The following is a 16,980-nucleotide window of genomic DNA, read 5'->3' as shown; positions in this document are numbered from 1 at the left end:
ACATTAGAAACATGTAGCTCATATTACTCTGGTGAGCGATCCAGGGTCATCATGACCCTCTTGTTTTTCATTTTTAATTTTCCATCAACATAATCAACATGTGAAATTTTGTTTCCTCTCCCGTTCCCCCACACCCCGACACCCTTAAAAAATAAATATATATACATATATATATTTCCATTCCTTTTTTTTTTTTTTTTTTTTAAATGTTCAAACCTTCAACATGTAAAGTTGTGACTGCACAAGCCTTGCCCTCAGTCATGTTCAAGATATCTTACCAGTGTTCTCATAAGGACATCTGTTTTTTTAAGTTCAAATGTACATGTTAAACAACAACACCTGGTGCCAAACCACTCAAAGACAATATTTCGTTCCAGTTAAACTTCAAGCTCATATTTCAATTAACTGCATTTAATTTTAAAAGCTAAGCTTATTACAGTAAGCATATCCCATTCAAAATAAATTCTTTAGTCAGGATCAAAGTATCATACATTTATTATGTACTCTTTAATTAAACATTTGTTTTCTGTTAAATTGATTTTGACTAATGAAATTATTTGCTTCTTATTAACATCCTTAACTTTTTGTGGGATATATTTTTTTGCCATTCCTCACCACAAACCCTTTCGGCGGGGGATACCAATTCATCGAATTTGCTTGTTGGTTAAAGTTTTATGGCATGTTTTGCAATTTCACATACAACTCATTATGATTCTTAATACTGTAATCCATTGATATTCCACTAACCCCAATTTCTGACCCCTACCCCCACTCCTACCCACTTCCCAACCCATTACATCCCACTTGCAAGAAACACATTTTTTTACATTCATCACCTCTCCCTCTCCAGAAAAAGTAAGTCAAATCATAAAACTAAATTTTAATTCTTCTGTTCTGACATTTACTTTATCCTTATCATGCTGGACAGGATTTATTCTGCCTTTGCAACCAGTGTAGATCATGCAGTCTGATCATGGTCTGCACTGTTCACCATTCTGTCAGAAACATTTTGGTAATCACCCCTTTTGACAGTTAATGGTTCTGTCCAATTTGAAAGATTGACTAGGTTCTGTCCAGTTTGAAAGATTGACTAGTTCATTATAGAAATTTAGCAGTGTAAGGGTTAAATCCAGTGAAGAAAATGCAGTATAATGAAGCATGATACAATGATATATGGCAGTGAGGTGAAGTGCAAAGTGAAGGAACTGTAACTCTTTCTTTAAAATTTTCTTATTACCTCCCTTCTGTATTAGATTTTCGCATGCTGGATGATAATTAAAAGAACCCTGAATGGTTTGTTGCAATAGAATGTAGTGATAGATGTGAGTGAGACAGAATGTAGAGAAAAGGACCATAACTCTCTTGAATATTTAGTTATCTCCCTTGTACTTACGAGGATGAAAGCTTTGTTTTTACAGAAGGATCATTATATGTGTAAAACTGTAAATTCAGCTTCCTTCATTACAGAACTATAAAACACAGCAGCATGGAATATTGCTGTTTCTCAGACTGCTGTCATTAAATAATACAGAAATAAAGTCCAAGTTTGAAAAGGCTCCTATGCCACTGAATGGCAATTTTACATTATTATACATTGTGTGTACGTTAGTAAGCAGATGATAGAACAGTTTCACATAATACAGAAATTATATTTTTCAGACGGTATCAAAGTCTGAGTTATTACAATAATTAGGTGCCCGTTGTCTGTCTCTCCTTCAGTTAATACCTCTTCAACCATTTGTTGGAAGTTGGAGGAGCTTTGACCCAAATGTTCCTTGAATGGTTCTCTACCGAAGTTGTGCAGAGAATTTCATTGCATGAAAAGTCCGCTTGCCACAGAACCAAAAGAAAAAAATTCTCCCCTCCCACCCCTCACAAACTACAAGGCCCAGAACTTAGATATTTGGTATGTAGTATTGTCAAGTGGTCTCCTACTAATTTTGTTCAGGTCATGCCCTGGGGTATAAGATATAGGAAAAACTGTAAAAGTATTTTTGTCTATAACTGCAAGGCCTAGAGCTTACATAATTGGCATATTATGGTATTGTGTAGTGCCAAAACATCAGTCATCCTATTTGAGTCAGGTGAGTGATATAGTGCTATAATGGCCCTCTTGTTATTGAAATTAAGACATACTTATTAGGGAAGAATATGAATTACAATATTTATTTACTGTTACTCTTCAGGAGACTATCTCGTTATAAAGGTACACCAAGGAATATATACAGACATATCCTGATGTCAGAGATTCCTACAGCAACAGCAACACTTCCTCAGGTGATTATATTGCTACCTATTCCCTGTACAATAGTCCTCGGACATTATTCCAGCATATTAATTTAAGCAACTGCACACGCAAAATTTCAGTGGTAGTGTCAAAATAAAAACTTGTAAATTGCTGTCTAATAGAGATACTGAGCTTTTGTTTGGTGTGTAACTAGCAACAATGAGTTCAGTTGTACTGTTGTTTTCTTCTGTTTGATGATGCTTAACAGGCTTTTATCCCTTGAACTTAAATCTTTTACTCAGTTAAGGTGTTGTTGTTGGATTTAACATCGCACCGACACATGATAGGTCATATGGCGACTTTCCAGCTTTAATGGTGGAGGAAGACCCCAGGTGCCCCTCCCATTATTTCATCACGAGCGGGCACCTGGGTTGAACCACTGACCTTCCGTAAGCCAGCTGGATGGCTTCCTCACATGAAGAATTCAACGCCCCGAGTGAGGCTCGAACCCACATCGATGAGGGGCAAGTGATTTGAAGTCAGCGACCTTAACAACTCGGCCACAAAGGCCCCTCCAGTTAACTTAACTGTTCAGGTGTATGTCATATTGTCCTGATACGGTGATTGTTGCAAACTGATTTTGTTTTTGTTTACTCTTGCAGGATGTAGCTAGTACAGTGCTGAGCTTTGACCCGTTACCACCACTAGATTCAGTAGAAGCCTATAGAAGACCTGCAAGGTACGGCTGAGATTGGAGACTGGAATAAGACTGAAAAATTTGATTATCAGTTTTCCAATCTTTCAGATACTAATCTCATAACTCGCATTATATTATTACATGCAGAATCTTTGTCACAAACTTCTGTTAGAATCTTTGTCACAAACTGCTGTTATGAGTCAGCTCTCTGCCTGACAGAAGTCCATGTTAAAATAATGCTAAAAAATATTTATCGTTCAAGAAAAGAGACAAGTTGAAGTCCAGTTGGGAAAATGATATTTTCTCTTTGGCATATTTTTTTAGCTCACCTGTCACAAAGTGACAAGGTGAGCTTTTGTGATCGCGCAGTGTCCGTCGTCCGTCGTCCGTCCGTGCGTCCGTGCGTCCGTGCGTCCGTAAACTTTTGCTTGTGACCACTCTAGAGGTCACATTTTTCATGGGATCTTTATGAAAGTTGGTCAGAATGTTCATCTTGATGATATCTAGGTCAAGTTCGAAACTGGGTCACGTGCCATCAAAAACTAGGTCAGTAGGTCTAAAAATAGAAAAACCTTGTGACCTCTCTAGAGGCCATATATTTCACAAGATCTTCATGAAAATTGGTCAGAATGTTCACCTTGATGATATCTAGGTCAAGTTCGAAACTGGGTCACGTGGGGTCAAAAACTAGGTCAGTAGGTCTAAAAATAGAAAAACCTTGTGACCTCTCTAGAGGCCATATTTTTCATGAGATCTTCATGAACATTGGTCAGAATGTTTATCTTGATGATATCTAGGTCAAGTTCGAAACTGGGTCACATAGGGTCAAAAACTAGGTCATTAGGTCTAAAAATAGAAAAACCTTGTGACCTCTCTAGAGGCCATATTTCTCAATGCATCTTCATGAAAATTGGTCAGAATGTTCATCTTGATGATATCTAGGTCAAGTTCGAAACTGGGTCATGTGGGGTTAAAAACTAGGTCAGTAGATCTAAAAATAGAAAAACCTTGTGACCTCTCTAGAGGTCATATTTTTCATGAGATCTTCATGAATATTGGTCAGAATGTTCACCTTGATGATATCTAGGTCAAGTTCGAAACTGGGTCATGTGGGGTCAAAAACTAGGTCAGTAGATCTAAAAATAGAAAAACCTTGTGACCTCTCTAGAGGCTATATTTCTCAATGGATCTTCATGAATATTGGTCAGAATGTTCACCTTGATGATATCTAGGTCGAGTTCAAAACTGGGTCATGTGCGGTCAAAAACTAGGTCAGTAGGTCTAAAAATAGGAAAACCTTGTGACCTCTCTAGAGGTGATATTTTTCAATGGATCTTCATGAAAATTGGTCATAATGTTTACCTTGAAGATATCTAGGTCGAGTTCGAAACTGGGTCACATAGGGTTAAAAACTAGGTCAGTAGATCTAAAAATAGAAAAACCTTGTGACCTCTGTAGAGGCCATATTTTTCATGGGATCTTTATGAAAGTTGGTCAGAATGTTCACCTTGATGATATCTAGGTCAAGTTCGAAACTAGGTTACATGCGGTCAAAAACTAGGTCAGTAGGTCTAAAAATAGAAAAAACCTTGTGACCTCTCTAGAGGCCATATTTCTCAATGGATCTTCATGAAAATTGGTGAGAATGTTCAGCTTGATGTTATCTAGGTCAGGTTCATAACTGGGTCATGTGCGGTCAAAAACTAGGTCAGTAGGTCGAAAAATAGAAAAACCTTGTGACCTCTCTAGAGGCCATATTTTTCACGAGATCTTCATGAAAATTGGTGAGAATGTTCACCTTGATGATATCTAGGTCAAGTTTAAAAGTGGGTCACGTGCCTTCAAAAACTAGGTCATTAGGTCAAGTAATAGAAAAACCTTGTGACCTCTCTAGAGGCCATGTTTTTCAATGGATCTTCATGAAAATTGGTCAGAATTTTTTTTCTTGATGATATCTAGGTCACATGTGCTCAAAAACTAGGTCACTATGTCAAATAATAGAAATAACGATGTCATACTCAGTTGAACACTGGGTCATGTGGAGATAGGTGAGCGATTCAGGACCATCATGGTCCTCTTGTTTTCCATAGATCTAAATATAAAAAAGTTCATTTAGAAAAGTTTGCTTTGAATATTAGATAATAGCTGACCAAATTTAATTAGGGTCTTTGAAATCAATCAGTGACCTTGTTATTTCACACTGAAAAATACAGTAAAATAATGAAACTTAGTTTTTGTCTTTGTCAAGGTTAAACGAAACTGAAAGAAAAAAATGTTGTCAATAATTATTGCACAGGCATGTATCAGTGTATTTTGTGGTTTAATAATTGAAGATGATTTTTCAGGCCAAACAGGGCACAGACTGATGGAAATGCATTTTCAATGTTTTTGAGATCATTGATGCCCAACTTCAATCCAAATGTAAGTAGATTTGTCTCCCTTTATTCTAGCAAAAAAAACTTCAGTTCCGATAATCATATACTGTGAAATCATTAATTTTCGTGGGGACTAATTTTCGTGGATTTTGTTGTTGAGTCAATCCACAAAATTTAATCCCAACGAACAAATAAAATTCCCATTCATTTTATGTTCAAAAATTGAAATCCACGAATTCATATCCCTACTAAATTGTCGTTTTGACCAAAACCACGAAATTTCATGCCCACAAAATTAAATGATTTTACAGTAAATAGATACGTTTAATTTATACTTGCAAAAAACACTGATTAATTTGTCTCCCTTCAAACTAGCAAAAAGCTTCCGTTCAGTTGTTTTGGTACTCTATTCCATTTTTTCAGCACATTTGAAACAAAATTTCAAGGGAATAGAAACATTGTTCTAATGTTAATTGTCAAAACAGTTTCAAATTACTTATGGAAGTGAAAGATTTTTCAAAATCAGGGATAAAAATGAGAAAGTTGTTAATGATCTTAATATTTGAATGGCAGCTATTTTGTTTCCATGGCAGCATTAAACAAAATGCTGGATTTACTAAATTTCTGCATATTTATTTGACCTGTATTTCTGTAAAACAATTCTTTACTTTTACCAACTATAGTGAAAGAAATTCCCATGTTTTACATCTTGAACTGAAGACACATTAGAAATTCCTCTATTTAAACAGTGTTTTGCTAAATAAAGAATGCATTAGTGTGTAAATGATGTCATAAATATACTAAAATGGCTGCCTCCGTGATCAGTCATGTTCTTATAATTCAGACTGCTATATCTTCAACAATGGTCCAATTTTGAAAACTCTTTCAGAATTATGGAAGGCTTGGGGATATCTTTCATATAAAATCATTTATTTTTAGGCATTTCTTGACCTCTTAGGGTAAGCTGTTAGTACAGGAGGATGTTCCTGTGCCTATTATCTGCCGTAAACATTTTTACTTGAACGTCTTTGAAACTGTTGGTCAGAATTACACCAGACTTTTTCTGTACTTCCTTGCATTGACCTTAAGTTTATTCAAATGGTTCCACTGAATAAAACTTTTATATGACTTCTTCTCCAGAAAAAGCTTGATGGATTTTCACCAAACTTTGTAACATTGTTGTATAGGACTCTGGAGTTTCTCAAAGTGATTCTGCTTGAAGCATTTTATATGCTGCAAGAGTTAAAAATACATTTTTTTTAAAAGACTTCTTCTAACTTACCATTTGATTGATCTTAACTGAAACTCAGTCTGTGGCATCTTTAGATTGATGTATTTTAATTTTGTTCAAATGGGTTCACTATCTGTCTGAGCTAAATGTAGAAAGAAAACTATAAATAACTATTCAACAACTTCGTCAGCCTTCACAAAACTTGATCTATAGCATCTTTGTATTGGCCTCTGTCAGTTTTGTTCAAATGACTGCCTGGCCCCTTGTGGGGTAACTAGAACTACAAATAGAAAAACAACCTTCCAAACAACTTTTGTTGTCAAAACCCCTCAATGGATGTTAACGAGACTTTGTCAGGTTGGAAGGTTATCTTGATTAATCGTCTTATAAAAACATATTACATATGTTATATAGATAATGAACGGGATAGGGGCACTGGAAAGTGTCAAAAGTATTTCTAATATCTTTATTTCAGGAGGCAACACTGATAATGTCGTAGTGGGAAGGGTGGAGAGAAATCAGCTTAGGCAAAGTTGGGGCCCTGTAAATTGTCAATTTTTTTTAACATTATTGTATTTCTATATATTGCCAGGAGCCAGCCCCTGAGCAAGGTGCAGCAGGTGGTGTGGAGGGAAACCAATTAAGACAGGGAGTAGGAGCATTAATGGATGCCATGAGAGACTTACTTAATAATATAAGAATGGCAGAACCTCCAATAGAAAATCAAGAAGAAAACGAGGAAGAAAGAGATCTAGAAGAATGGGACTAGCTTCTTAAAAAACATTTGTTGGATCTTTTGTCGAAGTGATGTAGCAGCTGATTATATAACCGAAGAAATGTTAAGTTATACTTTGTATCGATCATGGAAAGGAAAGACAAGTTCAATTAAATTGATGTTAACAGGTTTTTAGTTGTGTAACCAGAAGTAAGCACTGAATAATAAGCTCAGTTACTGCTTAACCTCAACAGATGTGTTGACTACACACAAAACAGTACTACTGTGAAATCATTTTTATTCGCGTAGGACTAATTTTCGCGTATTTCGTGCTAGGACCGATGCGCAAATTTAAGACCGCGCTATTATTGTTTTTTGATTTTATTTTTTCATTTATAAATCGAATTAAAGTCCGAGCGAAACAGTCCTTTTTCACGTTTGCGCAAAATTTTATGCCAGCGAATTTAAATGATTTCACAGTATTTATTTTGTGTTAGCTACAAATGAAACAGTTGTATGATTTGCTGTTATATTGGTGGTACTGGAAACAGTGAAACATCAGGTGTATGTAAGCTTTCCTTGATAAGGAATTGAATTGTGAAATTGGAAACCAGTATAGTATGATATTTTGCTCTGCATCATCTTACCTCATGTTAGAATCAAGTGGATGGATTAAGAAACAAACACTACAAAAGCTTAATTTAAGCTTACTTTAAGGTAGTTCTGCACGTTTGGTACGAATTTTTTTCTACAATGTAGAATTTGATTAAACTCTAATTTTTCAAAACTTCAGAATATACTTAGAAAATCCAGCAGATAAAAAGGATAGGGTCGTGTGCTTGATTTTTTGCTAGACTGATGTGAAAATTTTGGACCTCACGCAATTTTTCATAATGGGAGTCTATGGGAAAATCATAACTTTCATAACACTTTCGCAAATATAAATTTTTCTACAATGTAGATTTTGATGAAACTTCTCAAACTTGTAAATAAACATATGGCCTATAATATGGTAAAATAAAATGTATAGGTCCGTGTGCTTATTTGTGAGATATTTGATTATGATTAAAGTGCACCAACTATTCCACGCTAATTTTGAGACATTATTTGAATTATTTAACGTGTCATATGTTTTAATATCATTTTTTTGACTTTAGAAATATACTAACAGTATCATTTTAATAAATTTACTCACAGGTTGTCATTAATTCATAAAATGATTTTCATTTCCGTACGCCGAATCCAGGCTTTATTCTACGTTTTCCGGATAAATGACGTTACGCCATCACTTCCGGTCTATCAAACGTGCAGAACTACCTTAAATGGTGAGTTGATTTTACCAGAAAGATTGCAGTAGAAGGTATTGAAGGGAATTGAAATCAACAGGAACAAGACTGGACAAGAGAAAACATCTTTGAAGAATTAAATATTTGTAGTACGTACAGTTCTGAAACAGATGCAATAAGAATTGACTATGCATAAACATTATGTTCTGAGTCGGTATACCCTCAGTATGTGTGGATGTAAGAATTGTAAGGATTTTGTGAGAAAAGGAGTTCAGGTAAATGCAGGTTGCTATGGAGAGTTTCTGTCATATAAGTAAAATTGACAGTATACAGTGGAACAGTTCAACTCTTCTAAAGCGAACAGTCGCTGGTTCAGAGTGCTTTAAAATCACATGCTTTTGCAAGACTGAAAGTTGACAATTTTTAAATTGAAGTATATTTTGACTGGTAAAGTTTAGCTTAAAATCACCAAAAAATACTGAACAAGCAAAAGATTTGTTTCAGTTATGTGTAGAATTATCTCCAGATTCTAATTTTTAATTTGTTGCTATGCAGCAGGTAAATTATATGGCAGATATTAGTCTGTTTCAGTGTAAGATTAAAATATCTTTCACTGAGTGAACACAAGGTGCAATGTATTTTCACAAATGTGTGAACCACAAGTGAATTATGGTGTAGATCTTCTATTTGTTTCATGTTTTAATTGCATTTTACCCCTTTTATAGTTTCTAGCTAGAGAAAAACATTTTAAAAGAATTACATGCTTCCACAGAAATCTATGTTTTGAGTTTTATTTGTTATTTTGAGATATTTGTTTAGGTTTATTTTGTTAAGAGAGGATACATGGGCTGTTTTTATTCACATTGATTGTGTATCATGGTAGTTTGCTTTATGCATTCTCATTGGCATATTTCTGATCCTTGTGGTTGTAGACTGTGCTCTTGAAATGGCTTCAAGTACACACAAAATCCCACAGGCCAAACACCCTCTTGCTCAATTTGATCAAAGCCAGACAAAATCCCCTCTCATTTTTTTTTCACTCCATAGAATGTATAGTTTTCATCTTAAAAAGATTTTCTTCATTTCTGTTCATTTAGATTTTAAGATTTTAATCAGGAAAATGGAAGGTGGGATTTTGTTCGCCTTAGCGAACAATTATAAGGGGGTAAAAGTGTAATAAGTCCATATACATAAGGGAGAAAGATGGTCATATAGTTAAGATGTTGGCCACTCAGCCCATGGGTTGTGGGTTTGAGCCCCACTGAGGTCACAACCATATCTCTTTTCATATGACACCAGTACTGATATTTCCAGGAAGCAGACACGAGAGTGACTCAAATAGGTTTAAAGCTTTCATCATCATGATCATATTCAAAGTTTGAAAACACAGAGGCTTATTGAAGTAAATGGTTAAAGTTTACCTGTACAGATATTCTCTCTCCTCCTTTATAATAACAATACAATCTGTAAGAAGATCCTTTGGAAGCATTGAATGCAGCCATTGGCAAGTAAAATAATAGCAGACTTGGTTTGATTAAGTCTGTTTATGAGAGGTAATAAAAAGCTCAGCACCCCACAAGCCCTTTAGCTCCAGCTTAAATGGGATTCTATTACACAGATATTGAATGGACCTTATGATCCCATAGGACCAGACAGTATAACAACACTGAATCCAAGTATGAGGATCTACACTGCACTTAAAGAATGCTGGTACCATAGTAAGATTATAAAATCTGTAAGAAGATCCTTCGAGAGCATAGAATGCAACCAAGAAAATTAACACTCGGTTTTATTGAGTCTGCTCAGATAATGGAAAACAATGTTGCAACAAACAAATACCGTATCAGTGTTATTCTAAATAATATCAGTTCTGATATATATTAATCTTTTTCACTGTGTAAAATTGAAGTGTAGGTGACTACTATTTTCAGGAAAAATTAAGATATATATTTATTTTTATCAAAAATATGCTTTAAAGGAATATGACAGATGAAACATTTTAGTGTCTTTATGTACTTTTTTTCAAATGCAAATGTTAAAAGGAAATTAAGGTTGAAAAGTGGAATAAAAAGTAAAAACCTGATAAGAAGTTTTGTTTTTTTGTCGTTTAGTTATTTGTCATAATTAAATTTATATAACAATATAACATCTCCCTTGGATGACATTCTTGTTATGTCTTCCCCAGTTGACCCCCCTCCCCCCCTGGGGGAGACATATTGTTTTAGCCCTATCTGTCCGTGCGTCATCAAACAATTTGCTATCAGTAAGGGGAGAATTATTTGACCTAGAACCTTTCAACTTAAAAAAATGATAGCACCCCCGTTTAGCTCAATAGCGAGAGCGCAGATCTACTGATCTGGAGGTCACGAGTTCGAGCCCTGGGCGAGGCGTATGTTCTCCATGACGATTTGATAAAAGACATTAGTGTCTGAAATCATTCATCCTCCACCTCTGATTCATGTGGGGAAGTTGGCATTACTTGCCGAGAACAGGTTTGTACTGGTACAGAATCCAGGAACACTGGTTAGGTTAACTGCCCACCGTTACATAACTGAAATACTGTTGAAAAACGGCGTTAAACCCAAAACAAATGAAAATGATAGGGCTTACGGAGCACTGAATGACCCCTATTGTTTTAGGGGTCACTTGATTAAAGGTCAATGTTATATGGATCTGAACATGGAAAACTGTTTCTGGTCAGTAACTTGAGAACCACTTGATCCAGAATGTTGAAACTTCATAGGATGACATAGACATGCAGAGTAGTTGACCCCTATTGGTTTTGGGATCACTGATTAAATGCTAAAGACGCGTGGGCCACAACATGGAAAACAGTTTTCCGACCCATAACGTTGAAACTTCATAGGATGATTGTACTTGCAGGGTAGATGACCCCTATTGATTTTGGCCAGAATATCGAAAACCTATTTCGATCAATAACTTTAGAATTATTTGATCAAGAACCTTCTAACTTCATATGGTGATGGGGCTTATGGAGTAGATGACCCCTATTGTGTTTAGGGTCACTCCATCAAAGGTCAAGGTCACAGGGGCCTGAACATGGAAAACCATCACTGATCAATAACTTGAAAACCACGTTTTTACTTACCTTTAACCGAGTCGGAAAGAATAAAAATGTGTGCATGCTGAATTTTTTTATTCAAATGTAAAGTTTATATGGATAACTACACTTAGTATAAGCTATAAGTATGATAAAACTTGAAGCAAAACATCCAGCAATGGAATAAGACCATGACATTTCATTTTCATTCACATATACCAAATTGTGCCAGCCTGGTCTTAATATCTTTTATAATACATACTTCCGTGGGAAATTAAGTTCATGGGTGCAAGTATTCGTCAAGGTTGACTATTAGTTTCATTGAAACATTACTTACTTTGCAGAATAAATGTACAAAACTAATAATCAAAAAGCATTCGATAGAAGGCTTATAGATGCTGAGTGTCTCTTTGTTATGCTACTAGTTTACAGCTGGGATGAAAATAATAAATGATCCCATTTACACAGAATTTGGTATGGCTTTTCACAAGTTTCTCTTCTGTATTGGGCTTTGATGTAACAATTCTGTTCTTTGCAAAGATTCTTCACACAATCATAAATATGCAAATAAAAAAAAATACAAAAGGTCTCTGCAGGATGCAATTGTTACAAGTTTTGAAATCTTATAAGAAATATAAATGAATAAGTTGGTTAGAATATTTAGTCAATCTAATCTATTTTCTTGGCTTCTTTGCCAAATGCCTGTCCCTCAACTCTTAGAGTGAGCTGCATTCCCTGGCTCTGTTGTAGTAGCTGGTTGGACCTGTACCTCTGGCACAGACGGTATTTGTCCAGCTTGCTGTGGGCGCGAGTCTTTAGTGCGTAAATTCCACATGTTGTAGACAACGTCGCTGACGAGAAGTTCTGATGAGTTGGCCCCAGCTAACTTGAGTGCCATGACCCCGTCCTCTCCAATAAGGTTACAGAATTTACCAAGGTCATGGTGCTGCATGGTTCTAATGTCAAGGTCATCCGCTAGGCCCATTGCGTTTGTAATGTATCTGAAAATCATAACTACATGTTATCTTAATTACTAGTTATCATAATTGCTTGTTATCATAATTACATGTCATCATAATTACATATCAAATTGACCTATTGTCATAATTACATGTTGTCATAATTACATGTAGTCATAAATAACATGATATCATAAAGACCTGTTGTCGTAATGGCCTCATCATAATTTCAACTAATAAACATTTGCATGGTAGTGCCTTCAACAATTTTTATTCTTCCATAGAGAAATAAAATGAATTTTTTCTTACAAAACTTTGTGTGGAATATATTTTGTGACGATATTATATACAATTTTCCAGTGCTGATTCTAAATGTAACCTAACGTGGTAGCAAAATATTTCTTTGTATGCTTAGTTTTTATTACGTTCTATCATATTTTGGGATTTGTTAAACAAAATATTTTTTTTTGCTGATTTTATCGAAGGAAAGTGGTTTCATAAGTCTACTACTGCTGTTTAACCAGAGAAGCTTATTATTTGTTATTTGGTCTAAACCATACTTATACAAGATATATGTTTTACTATAAAATCTAGAGTGTTGCGTAACCAGCAAATGCAGACAAATATCACTACAGTTACAGCCCTTCAATATGTCAAAAATGCGAAACTTGACAGGACTGTTTTGAAAATCACAACAAATATTCATATTTTGACTTGCACTCTTCAATATTTCACTATTTCATGAGGATAGAAAATCAGGAAAAAAAATAACTCTGAACATTATGAAGCCAGAACATCTTAGTGTCTACTTACCGTTTACGGAACATTGGCACCATAGTCTTACATAACCATAGGAGGAGACTGAGACAGGTTACTATGGCAACAAAGAGAAACCACACCCAGATGAACATGTAGATATACTCATTAAAGTAGTTGATTGGCAGATCACATTGAACTGTCCACTTCTCAGTACTTTGTAATTGAGGAATTCGTAAATCACAAAAAAACCATGCGAGGGAAGGCTGGCGATTCTTTCCATGTTGTGGCATTGTTTTTGAAGAGATTACCATACGAGGTGGAATTGTCAATGGGTGAATCTGTTGTCCTCAGAAAGGCGTCAATAAGAGACATCTGTACAATGATGTTGACACAGTATAGGAATTTAACAATGAGCCACAGTAATGTGAGAAAACGCCATGGCAACCAGTTCTCAAACTGTCGACACCAGTTGAAGATATAACGGCCTATCTTCTTAGACAGATCATCACGCTCTTTTAAGTTCATGTTCTCATATCCACTTGTTAGACCAGCAATCTTGTCGAAGCTTATTCCAGAGAGACTGTGTAAAATGTACATGAGAAGATTTGGCAGTTTGAAGAGAAGCGCTTGAAAGCACAGAATTAATGGTACCCATTGATACAGTGTCCTGGTTGTAGGCATTATTTTGAGAAGGTTGTTAGTTTCATCAACAATTTCGCTGTTGACAGTAACCATTTTAGGTTCATATGTAACAAAGGATAGATCTGGTAAGGATACATTCATATTCATCTCAACAATTTCCTTTTCAGCTTTTTCAATATCGCGTGGATACTGGATGAAGTAACTGTTCCAACAATGTTGATGTGTGTAGATTGTTAAACTGTTTGTAAATTGAGCTGGTACCCAACAATTTATAGGTGAGCTGTAGCCCTGCTTCCAGCTGATAATGCAAGCTAATAGAAGAAGGAGGCCAACAGTCCAGAAATGATTTAGTCTGTCTGCAAAATCTTCCAAGGTAGCGCCTCTCCATAGCAACCATTTATATAGCCCTCTACTTACAGTCGGCATATTTAGAAGTCTTTACCTCGGGGCCAGATTTTTCTGTAAATAATAAACAATTTTTACTACATAGAAGGATGTATCAATCAAATGTGATAACGAAAACCTTTTCAGTGCTTGGAATAATTGATAAATGGAGGACACTGACAAAAATGTTTTTGTGTAAGTAACTATCATAAGTATACTGATTGATTTAAAATCTTGATGTCAACAAGTCCCAAACTCCATGCTCATGAACCCTTCTCATTTCTCATGAAACCTGAAATTGATCCAAACTAACCTCCAAACCAGATTTACCCCATCTACTACTGCTTGATATTGACAGTCATGACATGTAGTTACCACCGTATATCTTTATTAGAACTACTGTGGCGATATCCACCACCTATAGCGCCTTTACATATAATTTGTTCAATTTTAATACTACATAATGAACTAAAGTAAATGATCTTTATTTAATTTTTGGATTAAAGATGCCTTTTTGCACGGCTATTTCATATAATAGAAAACGTTTGATTGTCAACCTATATCTGTAACAGTCTTTAAGTGATGTTATTTTCCACTAATTCAAGTTCTTTTTAGCTCACCTTAGCATAAAGTGCTCATGGTGAGCTTTTGTGAACATGCCCCGTCATCCGTTGTGGGTGAATGTGTCTGTCCATCCTTTTGTTTGTTTGTTTGCTCGTTCGTCAGTCTGTCCGTTGTAAACAGTTTCTTTAAATGACATCTCCTTATAACCAGCAAATGGATTTTGATGAATCTTGGCCTTGATTTTCCTCGGGCGGTCCTCTACAAAGTTGTTTAAACGCTTCCGTTTTGTTAGCCGTAGAGGCCTCCAAACTGTTCATGCAAACAGCGTAAGGTGAGCGATCAAGGGCCGACATGTTGTGTCAAAATTCTGCCCCTTTTTAACTTGTGTATTTCGATGAAAGTTTTGCATGTAAGCAGGCTTCTCAAGAACTACTAGGTCAAATGCTTTCAAACTTCACACATGACTTTGGCATCAGGAGTTGACTACATGTGGTTAGTTACATAAATCTAGCTTTTACTGGTTTAGAATTTTTAACACAGAAGTTTTGCGACAGTTTTGCATGTGAGCATGTTTCTCAGGAATTACTTGACCAAATGTTTTCAGATTCTCCACACATCTTTGACATCATTAGATGACATTGCAAGTTTCATAACTCTTGCTTACATTTTAGCACAGTCATGCTCCTTTTTCAAGTAAGGAAAATTTGCTTAAACACTGGTATGCAGGCTAGTATTATGCGGATGTATCCTAAATTTCAGTCAAAAACTTTCAGTATTTTTTAAGATACTGGTACAATAACAAATCGCAAGCTAGCTGATTCTTTCCATATATAAACCACAATACAAATATTGCCTTTTTTATTTGTAACAATTCACATTAGTATTATTTTTTTAATACTTTAAGTAGAAATGAACACTGTTATAATTATAGTTATGTACTTAAATAGATCAACAATAACAGATTTGTTCAAGTACCTATCCACTTGTTTGTTGACCTGTTCTTAAAAGTCTGTTAGTTAAGGTCAAAAGATATACCATCGAATATATAATAACAGGACCAGACAAGAAAGCATCTGATTGCATGATGCAGTTTGTCTATGTCAAGACTATGAGAATAGTTGGTCAAAAATAAGTTTGAATACTTTGAAAATTGATGAAAAATTTCCAGTGTTGCAAATAATAATGTCTTCATCAAATTTTTGTTTTCAATTTAGTACTTTTTAAATATCTTATTATCTACTTATTAATTCAACATTTTACTATATTTGAAAATATATTTAGATAAAAAAAATCAAATATATTGAGTTATGCTTCTTTGGGACAAAATGTTTGAAAAAAAGATAACTTTGTTTATCTATCTACTCTAATTTTTTGGCCAAGTAACCTTAAATACAGGTTGTTTTTTCTGGCTCTGCTTTGTTCTTACAGTGAAAAATATGAGTTTAATGTCTATAATTATTGAATTAATGTAGCAATATTGCAACGTTCTCGATGTATTTCGGGTAAATGTCACTAGATTGTTATTTATAAATTCATTATTTGCATGAACTTTTGTCACCTTTCATTTATTAGATATATATAAAAAAACACATTTAAATATCTTCTTGTTTTATTCAATAAAACATTACTACATTCGGAGAAATAGCAACTAGTAGGTTTATACTAACCGTTAAAGTTGCCTTTATAAATTTCAAATCAGTACTAATTGTAATAGATGTAATAATAAATATCATAACAAGTAGGTTTATACTAACCGTTAAAGTTGCTTTTATAAATTTCAAATCAGTACTAATTGTAATAGATGTAATAATAAATATCATAACAAGTAGGTTTATACTAACCGTTAAAGTTGCCTTTATAAATTTCAAATCAGTACTAATTGTAATAGATGTAATAATAAATATCATAACAAGTAGATATTATACTAACCGATAGTGCGGCTTTTATAAATTTTAAATCAGTACTAACTGTAATAATAAATATCATAACAAGTAGGTTTATACAACCGTAAGTTGCTTTATAAATTTCAAATCAGTACTATCTGTATGTGAATAATAAATATCATAACAAGTAGATATTA

At 34.7% G+C, this 16,980-nt stretch overlaps 3 protein-coding genes across 3 annotated transcripts in view; 1 reads left to right on the top strand and 2 right to left on the bottom strand.

The window, feature by feature from the left end:
- Positions 1 to 9,274, top strand: part of LOC123549359 (transcription factor 25-like) — a 64,533-nt gene extending 55,259 nt beyond the window's left edge. Inside the window, exons 14-17 of the mRNA XM_045337387.2 lie at positions 2,187 to 2,277; positions 2,890 to 2,966; positions 5,270 to 5,345; positions 7,123 to 9,274. Of these exons, the coding sequence (XP_045193322.2) occupies positions 2,187 to 2,277; positions 2,890 to 2,966; positions 5,270 to 5,345; positions 7,123 to 7,299 (421 nt within the window). The 3' untranslated portion in view covers positions 7,300 to 9,274. The remainder of the gene's footprint in view (positions 1 to 2,186; positions 2,278 to 2,889; positions 2,967 to 5,269; positions 5,346 to 7,122) is intronic.
- Positions 9,275 to 12,301: 3,027 nt separating this feature from the next.
- On the bottom strand, positions 12,302 to 13,504 carry LOC123550610 (uncharacterized). The gene is made up of 2 exons (XM_045339042.2): positions 13,365 to 13,504; positions 12,302 to 12,593 (listed from the first exon to the last, which is right to left on the bottom strand). The coding sequence occupies exons 1-2, from the start codon at positions 13,460 to 13,462 to the stop codon at positions 12,302 to 12,304; spliced, it is 390 nt and encodes a 129-aa protein (XP_045194977.2). The 5' UTR covers positions 13,463 to 13,504.
- A 43-nt stretch (positions 13,505 to 13,547) lies between these two features.
- On the bottom strand, positions 13,548 to 14,378 carry LOC128558003 (innexin unc-9-like). Its single transcript, XM_053546722.1, has one exon. The coding sequence runs from the start codon at positions 14,376 to 14,378 to the stop codon at positions 13,548 to 13,550; it is 831 nt and encodes a 276-aa protein (XP_053402697.1).
- Positions 14,379 to 16,980: the final 2,602 nt, after the last annotated feature.

The sequence above is a fragment of the Mercenaria mercenaria genome, chromosome 6, assembly GCF_021730395.1.
Source record: "Mercenaria mercenaria strain notata chromosome 6, MADL_Memer_1, whole genome shotgun sequence".
NCBI classification, from domain to species: Eukaryota; Metazoa; Mollusca; class Bivalvia; order Venerida; family Veneridae; genus Mercenaria; species Mercenaria mercenaria.
Note: the sequence above shows the minus strand (reverse complement) of the source record. Positions and strands in the feature narration are given on the sequence as shown.

What these genes read in the sequence shown, in the direction of transcription:
- LOC123550610 (XM_045339042.2), bottom strand. Translation starts at nt 13,462, where the DNA reads ATGTTCATCTGGGTGTGGTTTCTCTTTGTTGCCATAGTAACCTGTCTC. An exon ending in GTGCCAATGTTCCGTAAACG is followed by an intron (nt 12,594 to 13,364) that starts GTAAGTAGACAC and finishes TATGATTTTCAG; the next exon opens with ATACATTACAAACGCAATGG.
- LOC128558003 (XM_053546722.1), bottom strand. Translation starts at nt 14,378, where the DNA reads ATGCCGACTGTAAGTAGAGGGCTATATAAATGGTTGCTATGGAGAGGC.